This window comes from Zonotrichia leucophrys, chromosome 1 (assembly GCF_028769735.1).
Source record: "Zonotrichia leucophrys gambelii isolate GWCS_2022_RI chromosome 1, RI_Zleu_2.0, whole genome shotgun sequence".
NCBI lineage: Eukaryota > Metazoa > Chordata > Aves > Passeriformes > Passerellidae > Zonotrichia > Zonotrichia leucophrys.
The window spans coordinates 2,993,810-3,006,771 of record NC_088169.1 but is presented as its reverse complement, the minus strand read 5'-3'; the positions used below and the strand labels follow the sequence as shown (position 1 = coordinate 3,006,771).

General features: G+C 43.9%; 1 protein-coding gene across 2 annotated transcripts in view; it reads right to left on the bottom strand.

The window, feature by feature from the left end:
• Positions 1-12,962, bottom strand: part of DYRK1A (dual specificity tyrosine phosphorylation regulated kinase 1A) — a 104,646-nt gene that overhangs the window by 66,120 nt on the left and 25,564 nt on the right. For both annotated transcript variants that reach the window (XM_064705264.1, XM_064705254.1), the window contains exon 2: positions 9,068-9,145. In XM_064705264.1, the coding sequence (XP_064561334.1) occupies positions 9,068-9,077 (10 nt within the window). In that variant the 5' untranslated portion in view covers positions 9,078-9,145. The remainder of the gene's footprint in view (positions 1-9,067; positions 9,146-12,962) is intronic.

The following is a 12,962-nucleotide window of genomic DNA, read 5'->3' as shown; positions in this document are numbered from 1 at the left end:
TGGAACCCACCAGGATCAGCCTGATCCCAGCCAGGAATGAACCAAACACATCTGGAACCCACCAGGATCAGCCTGATCCCAGCCAGGAACCAAACACATCTGGAACCCACCAGGATCAGCCTGATCCCAGCCAGGAACGAACCAAACACATCTGGGCACCCCTGCCTGCCAGATGTTTGACAGAAACATCCAAACCCAAACTGAACTGAACAGAACAGGGAGCACCAGCCCGAGTAGGGAGAGAGAAGCACAAACCTGACAAGTGACAATGTCCAATTTCAGCAGCGTTCAGGAGCAACATTTGCCCAGTTCTTGCCTCCACCTGCCTGGTGAAGGATTGTACATGGAGTCCTTACCAAGAACTGCCAAGAACTTGCCAAGAACTCACCAATCCTCATCAAAAATTGCCAAGAACTCACCAAGAACTTACCAATCCGTACCAATCTTTATCAAGAACTGCCAAGAACTCACCAATCCTTACCAAGAACTTGCCAAGAACTCACCAATCCTTACCAAGAACTCACCAATCCTCACCAAGAATTGCCAAGAACTCACCAATCCTTACCAAAAACTCACCAAGAACTCACCAATCCTTACCAATCCATACCAAGAACTCACCAATCCTCACCAAGAATTGCCAAGAACTTACCAAGACCTTACCAATCCTTACCAAGAGCTTACCAAGAATTTACCAGTCCTTACCAAGCACTCACCAATCCTGACCAAAAACTCACCAAGAACTCACCAATCCTTACCAAGAACTTACCAAGAACTCACCAACCCTTACCAAGAGCTCACCAATCCTTACCAAGAACTTACCAAACCTTACCAAGAACTTACCAATCCTCACCAAGAATTGCCAAGAATTCACCAATCCTTACCAAGAATTGCCAACAACTTACCAAGAACTCACCAATCCTTACCAAGAACTTACCAAGAACTCACCAATCTTTACCAGTCCTTACCAAGAACTTGCCAATCCTTACCAAGAACTCACCAAGAACTCACCAATCCTTACCAAGAACTCACCAATCCTGACCAATCTTTATCAAGAACTGCCAAGAACTTGCCAAGAACTCACCAATCCTCACCAAGAACCCACCAATCCCTACCAAGAGCTTACCAATCCTTACCAAGAGTTTACCAATCCTTACCAAGAGCTTACCAATCCTTACCAAGAGCTTACCAAGAATTTACCAATCCTTACCAAGAACTCACCAAGAACTCACCAATCCTTACCAAGAGCTCACCAATCCTTACCAAGAACTTACCAATCCTCACCAATCCTTACCAAGAACTCACCAATCCTTACCAAGAACTCACCAATCCCTACCAAGAACTCACCAATCCTTACCAAGAACTCACCAAGAGCTCACCAATCCTTACCAAGAGCTCACCAATCCTTACAAAAACTCGCCAATCCTTACCAAGAACTTACCAAGAACTCACCAAGAATTGCCAAGAACTTACCAAGAGCTTACAAAGAGCTTACCAAGAATTTACCAATCCCTACCAAGAACTCACCAAGAACTCACCAATCCCTACCAAGAACTCACCAATCCTTACCAATCCTTACCAAGAATTTACAATCCTTACCAAGAACTCACCAATCCTTACCAATCTTTATCAAGAACTGCCAAGAACTTGCCAAGAACTCACCAAGAACTGCCAAGAGCTCACCAATCCTTACCAAGAACTCACCAATCCTCACCAATCCTTCCCAAACCTCTCTTACCTGCCCTTTGAGAGCCATCCCATGGTCTCTGTCTGTGCTTTAAAGCCTGAGCCCAAAGGAGCAGAACTTTGGGATGGGGGAGAGGTTCCCACCTGGCTCCAGGATTTATCCAGGATGCCTCCTACAAAAATCTGCTGGCCTGGATTCAGCACAGCAAACGCTCAGGAGCTCAGGTAAATTTAAAGTTCCATTTAAAGTCCAGCCTTGCCCAAGAGATCCTTTCCTTTTCGTTCCCACCCTGAACATTGACTTTAAAGGCTGCAGAAAAACCTCTGTATTTCCAGCATTCTGTTCATTATAGAGCTCAGGCATTCTCAGTGCACTGACCAATCATTGGGAAATGGGAAATAATTTTAATTGTTAGTATTGCAATTTTTGAGCTGAATTTTCATTTGGTTTTGTTCAAAATCAAGTTTGTTGGTTTTTTTTTTTTGCTCTTAGAAATCGGCAACAGAAATAAATTTTAGTCTTGCAATAAAGAAACCTCCTCATAATTTAAGACTTCATTGGAAGTTTTCTCACCAGGTTTTAAACAGAGGGTCACGTGGATTGGGAGGCAAAGTGAACAGAAATGACTTTTCCAGAATATTGGAACCATACACAACAACAGCAGCACCCAAAGATTTCTGGTTTCGATGCTCTGCTCTGTTCCTGAGTAAGGAAAGCAGCATCCCCACCTGTAATCCCACACCAAAATCCTGCAGTTTTGTTTCCTCTTACATGGGGGCTGAGGCTGAAAATTTAATTTTCAATATCACAGGTACTGAGCCCTTCTGGAGGAGGGGGAAAAAAACTCTTGTCTTTTAAATAGGCAACTTCTTAAATATGGATGCAGGAATCTAACTTTAGCTGGCCAGGTTTTCACATTGCTGCTCCCAAATGCAGAAAGTGGAGCATTAATTTCGTCTGTTGACTTCAAGGTTATCATTCATTGAGGTCAATGACTCCATCTCTGAGAAGCAGAACTTCCACTGCAGCCTGAGCAGCACAAAAACTCCAAAAGCAGCACCAAACCCTGCTGCAAAGGCATTGATTTATCCGTGGAAAAGCAGGGGTTAATGCCAGGAATAGCCAAGGAAATATTAAAATAAAAATATAAATAAAAATAAAAACTAAAACTAAAAATATTAATATTTCCCAGGAATATCCAAGGGAAAATAAAAATAAAAAATAAAATTATTTCCCAGGAATATCCAAGGGCAAATAAAAATAAAAAATAAAAATATTTCCCAGGAATATCCAAGGGCAAATAAAAATAAAAAATTATAATAATAAAAATAATAGAAAAATTTACTAAAATACAAAAATAATAATAATACTAAAATAACAATACTAAAATAATATTGGTGCTGATATTGATGATGATATTGATGATGATGATGATGATAATAATAATAATATCATCATCATCTCCAGAATCAAGGCTGATATTCGGATGATGAGACATATTATTATTATTATTATTATATTTTATTATTATTATTATATATTATTATTATATTATAGCACACTATCACACATCATTCCCAGGAATATCCAAGCCCTATTTATATGCATAGGATGATGGATAGGGATGATGATTGGATGGATATGATATGATATATAATATAATAATAATAATATAATAATAATAATAAAATAATGTCATTATAATCCAGATTCCAGCTTACTATTATTATTATTATTATTATATTATTTTATATATTATTATTATATTATTATATTATATTTATATTACTATTACTATTACTATTATATTACATTATATCCATTCCATATCCAATCAAGCTGAATCTGGATATGATGGATGAATATAAATAATAATATAATACAATAAAATAAAAAATACATAATAAAATATAATAAATAATATATCATCAATATATATCAATATATTATCAATATAATATTATATCATCATCATCATCCCAGGAATATCCAAGCCCTCATTATGGATATGGATATGGATATGGATATGGATATGGATATGGATATGGATATGGATAATAATAATAATAATAATAATAATAATAATAATAATAATAATAATAATAATAATAATGTCATCATCATAATCCCAGGAATATCCAAGCCCTTGTATTATTATTATTATTATTATTATTATTATTATTATTATTATTATTTATCATATCATCATCATCATCATCATCATCATACATCCATATCCATATCCATATCCATATCCATATCCATATCCATATCCATAATGAGGGCTTGGATATTCCTGGGATGATGATGATGATGATGATATAATAATAATAATAATAATAATAATAATAATAATAATAATAATAATAATAATAATAATAATAATAATGCATCATCATCCCAGAATCAAGCCTCATTATGGATAGGATATGGATGATATGGAATGGTATGATAATAAATAAATAAATATAATAAAATAATAAATAACTATAATTCATCATTATCCCAGGAATATCCAAGCCCTTGTATTCCAAGCTCCCCTCCTCATGAGCAGCTCTGTCTCAGCCATTATTTATGATTTCTATTGATTTGGGTGGGATTTCTGGGCTGATCTGCCCAGCCAGGACCTGAACATCCACCAGAAACCCCCTGGGAGACCCAGCCAGGCAGAATCCAACTGGAACCAGTCACAAACCAGTGGGAGCCACTCTGCACCAGCAGGGAATCAGCACCTGCACCCTTTTTGCTCTTTCCAAACCTGATTTTGTGCCACCCACTGGTGTTGGTCCCCTCAGGGGTCACCTGGCCACCCCAGGAACAGCCAGGGGAGGGGTAAATTGGTGCTGGCCCAGGAATTTTGGATTTTCCTGGTAAAACTTCCAGTTCAGGTAACACAGGTGAGCTCCAAACACTTTGTTCTGAGTGCACGACAACAGAGGGCTTTTCTGCTTTGGTCTCTGGGATTTTGTCACTACTGACATATAAAAACATCCTTTAAAATAGCTACAGGCTCAGTGAAATCAGCAACTGAAATGTGAAATAGGAGATGTGAGAGGCCCAATGCTCCACTTCCATAAAACCAACACCTGGACACTTGCAGGCCCTAAACCCAGCCCAGGAATTCCCAGAAATCCTTCTCTGGCTTTGTTTGATGTTAATAATGAATACAGCAGGACAGGTACCTCTGTGAGAACTGATGCACTGCCCTTGCAGTGTCCTTATTGAAAAGTATTGGATTGGCTTTTTCTCTTCTCCAAAAATGACCATTTTTATCAAGTTAAGAGCAATATGAGCACCTCAAACTTGACACCACCATTATCACATTTCCTTGGTTCTCAACATCTCTGGTGCATCCAAGATAATTCCACGTTGATGAGAATTAATTTGCTGTAACCATGATGTTACTCTGTTTTCTTACAAAGGTTACAAAAAGAACCTTGGAGCTCTTCAAAAGCCTAAAAATCAGACAAGTCAGTGTTTTTAGATCCATATTCCTTAGGCTCCAGCATAACTACAAAAGTCAAAACCAGAAAGCTGTCATAAAACCAAGAAATTTCCATAAAAAAGAGGGATAAAAAGAACAACCAACCACTGAGTTACAAGGGGGAGCAGAACTCTGGAAACACCAACTTTTAACCAAGATGAATCCCTGCCTGTAGGAACTCAGTAAAATCCCAAATTTGATGCCAGCACACCATGAGAAGTGGATATGGGCAGGATGATTGATCACCAGCCTCACCACACCCAGCAGGGTTTGGTTCCTTGCTTTCCCCAAAGGTCCTGGAGGGACTTGCAAAGGACAAAGGAGTGAAAAATTCCCAATTCTGAAAACAAGGTGTTACCTGTGTCACCACAACCTGACTGAAATACAAACTTGGCTTTTCCTGTAAAGAGCTGAACCCCAGCTTTGCTTATGGCCCTGCTTCAGGGGAAAGCAGAACAGATCCTAAAAACCCACAAGTAAACAGGAATGAGAATTAAGGCTGGAAAACACCTCTGAGACCATCAGAGTCCAACCTTTACCCAGCTCTGCCTGGTCCTTCTCCAGCCCATGAGCTCAGGTGTCACATCCACAGATTTCTGAGCATTTCCCAGGCCTGAGCTCCCTTTCCATGGGCAAATTGCTGCTGCTGTCCCAGCTGGGCCTGCCCTGGCCCAGCCTGAGGCCGCTCCCTCTGCTCCTGTCCCTGTTCCCTGGGAGCAGAGCCCGACCCCCCCGGCTGTGCCCTCCTGGCAGGGCCTTGTGCAGAGCCACGAGGGCCCCTGAGCCTCCTTTGCTCCAGCCCAGCCCCTTCCAGCTCCTCAGGATTCTCCAGCCCCTTCCAGCTCCTCAGGGATTCTGCAGCCCCTTCCAGCTCCTCAGGGATTCTGCAGCCCCTTCCAGCTCCTCAGGGATTCTGCAGCCCCTTCCAGCTCCTCAGGGATTCTGCAGCCCCTTCCAGCTCCTCAGGGATTCTCCAGCCCCTTCCAGCTCCTCAGGGATTCTGCAGCCCCTTCCAGCTCCCTCAGGGATTCTGCAGCCCCTTCCAGCTCCCTCAGGGATTCTCCAGCCCCTTCCAGCTCCTCAGGGATTCTCCAGCCCCTGCCCAGCTCCCTCAGGGATTCTGCAGCCCCTTCCAGCTCCCTCAGGGATTCTGCAGCCCCTTCCCAGCTCCCTCAGGGATTCTCCAGCCCCTTCCAGCTCCCTCAGGGATTCTGCAGCCCCTTCCAGCTCCTCAGGGATTCTGCAGCCCCTTCCAGCTCCTCAGGGATTCTCCAGCCCCTTCCAGCTCCTCAGGGATTCTCCGCCCTTCCCAGCTCCCTCAGGGATTCTGCAGCCCCTTCCAGCTCCCTCAGGGATTCTGCAGCCCCTTCCAGCTCCCTCAGGGATTCTCCCGCTCCTTCCCAGCTCCCTCAGGGATTCTGCAGCCCCTTCCCAGCTCCCTCAGGGATTCTGCAGCCCCTTCCAGCTCCCTCAGGGATTCTCCAGCCCCTTCCAGCTCCCTCAGGGATTCTCCAGCCCCTTCCAGCTCCCTCAGGGATTCTTCAGCCCCTGCCCAGCTCCGTTCCCTGCCCTGGACACGCTCCAGCCCCTCCAGGGCTCTCCTGCAGGAGCAGAACTGGGCCCAGCCCTGGAGGGGCCTCTCAGAGCCAGCACAGAGGGACAATCCCTGCCCTGCTCCTGCTGCACACACAATTCCTCATCCAGCCCAGCTGCCCTGGGCACCCCTGGGCTCGTGTCCAGCCCTGTCACAGCACCCCAGGGCCTTCCCAGCCCCTCAGCCCAGCCTGGAGCTCCCTGGGGCTGTGGGACCCAGGGCAGCACTGACCCCTCCCTGCTGCCTCATCCCTGGATCCCGTCCTGACCCTCCCACCCTCCCCATCCTCACTCCTGCCCAAACTGTGCTGAGGGTGCACTCGATCCCCTGCTCCAGATCATCAATAAAATTACTGAAAATCTCTCACTCCTCCCAACAGCACCTTAAAGTGCCCTTTTGCTGGGTGTCCCACATATTATCCAGGGCAAAAAGAGAACTTCAATGTGCTGCAAGTTTGTTTTCCTGGTGATTCAAACTGGAAAACAGCATTTAATATCCCCATTTCTTCAAATTTTCACTTTTTTTTTTTTTAAAGCAGTGGACCTTAAAACATTTCTGTGTTTTCAGCCTAAATGGTGATCTAAAATTAACGTATTCCATGGCAGAAGTGCAACTATATTCTTCTTTAGAGGATTGTTTCCCCAGCTCTGCTGTGGTCACTGCAGGGCTTTGGAGCAGCTTCCAGGACAATGAAGTGAAGCTCATGAAAACACAGAATTTACTGACCCTGGAGAAGCTTCCCCCTTTAACCAAAGGTAGTTTAGACATTACCAGGCACCTCTGATCCATCACCCTCGAGAAACCTTTAAAAGCACAACAGAGCCATCCCCAAGAACCACAAGAACTTTCAATTTCAGGCCTGAGCTCTCCCCAGGCACTCTGAACTCGAGACCAAGAGCAGCAGAGTCACCACAGAATTATCTCAGGGCAGGGTCTCATCTGAAGGCCTGCAATTCTTGTTCATTCTCAGAACCCCAGCACACCAAGCCTGGCTCTCCTAACAAACAGAAAATGCAAATAAATCTGAGTTTTTTAACTCCAACGCATCACAGGCATAAATGTCTTTATCCTGGTTTTAAATCTGTATTTATCAAGGGACTTGTAAATCAAGAATTTGGGCTGCAGGAGACAGAATTACCACTTAAATTTCAAAATCTTGTATCCACTTCAATTCTGCAAGCTCATAATTCTAAGAAGCTCAACACCATCAGAAATTCTGACCAAAACTGAAAGTGCTTAAGTTGGGAGTTTTAAATCAGAATAAAGCATTGCAATGTGAAACTGAATTCTCTCAAACACTGTCATGCATAAGGTACAATTTCATAACATTATCTCTCCTTTCACTTGTGGGATGAGTATTTTTAAAGCTTTCAAAACATTTTCTCAATATTTAGGTTCTATTTTAATCTGTCACTGCCTACTACACAGAGCTCCCCAAATCTGATGGGACATCAATTTTCTACACTTTTAATGCTGCTCCTTTAGATTAAGATATTGAAAATGAAACATAAAAACGAAATATCCCTTTGGAGAAGTTTTCCCTTCTCCTCTCCTTCGCCCAACCTAATTTTAGAATCCTTTAGACCTGCTTTGACTTGAGCTTTCAGCACACAACTCACAACCACGGGAGTGGAATGAGAGATGTTTGGTTTTCAGGGAATGAAATCTCCACTTCCAGCATCTTGGTCCAAATCCAAAGGCTCCATGTAAACAGAGCCTCCAAAGCTGTTTATGCAGCAACAGCTGATGCAACTGAAAACTGTCAGTCAGGGGATGAGCTCCATGCTCACAGAAATCTGCTGGATTTTTTATTTCCCCAGCCCTAAGGATTCCTGGGGTTTAAACTGAACAAGAAACCAAAGATCTGGTTGAAATAAGGGTATTTGGGTATAAAAAATTAGAGCAACCCTCTTGGATAATTTAATTTTATTCTTGTGATTTTTTCCCTGACTGTATTTCCAGCACAAGTAAAAATCAGCCACTGAAGCTGCAAATACACTTGGCACTTCCAGGATTTCTGATTAGCCAAAAAAAAGGGAGAATTTCCTAAAAATATCAACCAGCACCTTCAGAAGCATTCCCAGAAAAACTCTGAAAACAATATTTCCATTCAGGAAAACCATTTTCTTCCTGGAAGAAGAAGAGTTTTCCAAGCTGCAGAAGAGTTTTGAAAGGGCAAAGAAAGATTCCAAAATTCTTCAATATTCTGCTAAGTTGGAACAACATCATTTTGGGGGCACAGAGAATGGAAGAGCAACAAGAACATCCAACATTTGTCATTGTAAAAATCCAAAATATCAATCACCTGTATGCATCGTCTTCTTTCAAGTCTCATATCATCCTGCGGGGTTGTGGGGACAGGGGAGTCCAGCAGCAAACAGCACTGAAAAAGGGAGAAAAAACCAAAATTAACTTCTGAAACTGCAGCCACAACTGCTCAACCCCCAGCTAAACCAAGGAATCCAAACTGAAATGAAGTTTTTCAACAGGAAAAGCAAAGACAGGCATGACAAAGATTTATTTTCGACTCATATCTGGTTTTAGGAAATCTTCCTAAATGTAAAAATGGCAACTATTAACTTAAATTTCAACTGGCCATTGAATAAACCTCAAAAATAACATCATCCCAAAAAATTGTCAGTCACCCATCTTTGCCAAGCCCTTAAATATTTAGATTTTCACAGAAATTCAGTACAAAATTTCTAAAACACAACTGAACTTGTGGGATTTCCCCAAATCTACAAGACACAGAACTATAAATGCATATCAATTCCTAAATGCTAAAGTTCATTTCTCCTCAGAGATGAAACTAAATTAGGTTCAGCTTGCTGCAAATAATTAAAATATGCTCAGAAAATAAAATTGTAATTTCCACAGAGAGAGAGATATAGACAGAAGTTTCTGTCTACATATTATATATCATACATTACATATTGGATATTATATATCATACATTACATATTACATATTACATATTATATATTACATATTATATATTATATATTGATTATACATTATATATTATGTATGGTATATTATACATTATATATTGTATGTGATATATTCTATATTATATACTATATATAGTATAGTATATTATATATTTTATATATTATGTGTTATGTGTTACATATTGTATATTACATATTACATATTATATATTCTATTATATATAGTATATAGTATATAGTATATTGTATATAATATATAATATATGATATATGATATATATTATATATTATATATGGTATATTATACATTATATATTGTATGTGATACATTCTGTACTATATACTATATATAATATAGTATATTATAATATATATTTTATACATTATGTGTTACATACTATATATTACATACTCATATGTTATTTATTATATATCATGTATTATATATAATATATTACATTATATGATATATGTTATATATTCTAATAAATATATTCCTGTCTTTTTTAAAGAAAACTCCAACAGAAATTAAGAAGAACAGTCCCTGTGCCACCCCAGCCTGTCCCTGTGCCACTCCAGCCTGTCCCTGTGCCACTCCAGCCTGTCCCTGTGCCACCCCAGCCTGTCCCTGTGCCACTGCAGCCTGTCCCTGTGCCACCCCAGCCTGTCCCTGTGCCACCCCAGCTGTCCCTGTGCCACTCCAGCCCTGTCCCTGTGCCACCCCAGCCTGTCCTGTGCCACCCCAGCCTGTCCTGTGCCACTCCAGCCTGTCCCTGTGCCACCCCAGCTGTCCCTGTGCCACTGCAGCCTGTCCTGTGCCACCCCAGCCTGTCCTGTGCCACTCCAGCCTGTCCTGTGCCACCCCAGCTGTCCCTGTGCCACTCCAGCTTGTCCTGTGCCACTCCAGCCCTGTCCCTGTGCCACTGCAGCCTGTCCTGTGCCACCCCAGCTGTCCCTGTGCCACCCCAGCCTGTCCCGTGCCACCCCAGCCTGTCCTGTGCCACCCCAGCTGTCCCTGTGCCACCCCAGCCTGTCCTGTGCCACCCCAGCCTGTCCCTGTGCCACTCCAGCCCTGTCCCTGTGCCACCCCAGCCTGTCCTGTGCCACCCCAGCCTGTCCTGTGCCACCCCAGTGTCACCCACAGCTCAGGGAAGGGCAGCAGGACAAGGAGCTGCTCGTTGGGGCTGTGCAGGAGCAGCTGGTGCAGTTCTGGGTTGGTGTTTTAGCAGCAGGTGAATTTTTGCTGCTGTGCCCACCCAAAAAAGGAGAAACCCTAAAAGTGTCCATCCCACATCCTGAACCCACAGCCCTTTTATGGCTGCAGTGCCCTGGGGTGGCACTGCCACATCCACAGTGCCAGGGGCACTGCTGAGGCCACAGCGGGTCCCACAAACTGGGCATTGCTGTGCCTGAATCACTCTGGTGTGAGGGAAAGGTGCTGAGCCCACTGAGCCAGCTCAGAGCCCCAGGACTCCACAGCAACACGAAGGAAGAGCAAACTCTTCTTTAAATGAACTAACAATGGAATCCCAGAGTGGTCTGGGTGGGATGGGACCTTAAAGATCACCCAGTGCCACCCCTGCCATGGCAGGGACACCTCCCACTGTCCCAGTGCCCAACCTGGCCTTGGGCACTGCCAGGGATCCAGGGGTGGAATTCCATCCCAGCCCTGCCCACCCTCACAGGGAAGGATTTTTTCCCACCATCCCATCCAAACCTGTAATTTCTCAGTGTGGAGCCATTCCCTGTGTGCTGTCCCTGCATCCCCTGGCAATTGTCTCTCTCCAGCTTTCCTGGGGCTCCTCCAGGCCCTGCAAGGCCGCCCTGAGCTCAGCCCAAAGCTTCTCCTGTGCAGGTGAGCAATGCCAGCTGTGCCAGCCTTTCCTGCCAGCAGAGCTGCTCCATCCCTCTGCCCATCCTGGAGCCTCCTCTGGGCTCTCTCCAGCTCCTCCCTGTCCTGCATCACCAGGTCTGTCCACCCCACACAGGTGCCCAGAGGCTGCAGAGCCTCAGTCCCAGCTCTGCAATCTCTCCCTGGCCAAAATCCTTTTTTCCCTTTACCTGCAGCACCCCTGGGTTTACAGCAGGATTACAGGAAGCCTTTGCCAGCAGCAGCAGCAGCTCAAGGACTGAAGGGCTCTCTTGTCTTTACCCCCTCTTGTCTTTACCCTCCTTCAGCTCCAGCACTGCCTGACCCCTCCCAGTGCCACCAGTGCCACACCAGTTTCAATCCTGACCCAGCTTAGCCCAAACCAACACCAGAATTTGATCAATTTTCAGCCAAAACGCCCTGGAGTGCTCAAGCTGTGCCTCGTGCCGTCCCAGAGTGGGAATGCTGAGCTCCCCCAGCAGCAGCAGGGGAAGCACCGAGCCCGGAGTTATTTCAGAGTTCAGAAGACGCTTTAAGAGGCACCAGCACTGAGGAAGGGCCGCTGAGGTGAGAAAGTCATTAACGGGCAATTAACAGGAATCAACACATTGGTGCATCTCAGAGCTGAGCAGAACTCAGATCCAGCCCAGCCTCAGCCTCCTTCCAGCTCCCCATCAGCCCATCCTGGAGAACTGCACAATTCCAGCATGGAAAAATCCCTGTTTTCCAAGGAGGGGTTTGAAATCTCAGCAGAGCCCAAAGCCACCGAGTCCCTGTGACAGTAACAGTGTCACACCACATAAAAAAGTTACAATTTTAGAGTTTTTTAAATAAATACAACCAAAGTGCACCCCATGGCTGCAGGGGCAGCACCTTAACTCAGTGTCCCCAGCTGTGCCTGCACTGCCAGGCTCTGAAAGCAAAAGGCCTTTCAGCCAGCCTGCACAAAGGCTTCCTGGGTTAGATAATAAATTGATGATAAGAGGAGGCAAGAGCAAATCCTACTCATCACACAGTCTGTAAGATCATTACCAGAAGAATCCCCTCAGTAATAACATTTACTGGGCTTCAGGAACCCAGTTTGATCTCCTTACCAGCACAGAACAGAAGTGAATTGGAAATAAAGGAGGAGAGGAAGGAACAGATGACAGGAAAGGTGTTAAAAAGCAAATTATTGAAAGTGCTAGAGCAAAGAGAAGAATAAAAGCTGAAGTCTTTTACTAAAACAAAGAGAGCAATTCTTAGAAATCATCTGTGCTAAACATTAACCTGGAGCTTTTGCTTTCTGTTTTACTCCTTGATCTCCTCAGGAATGGGATCCCCCAGAGCCAGGGATGGGAATGGGATCCCTGCACACCCAGGGATGGGATCCCTGCACA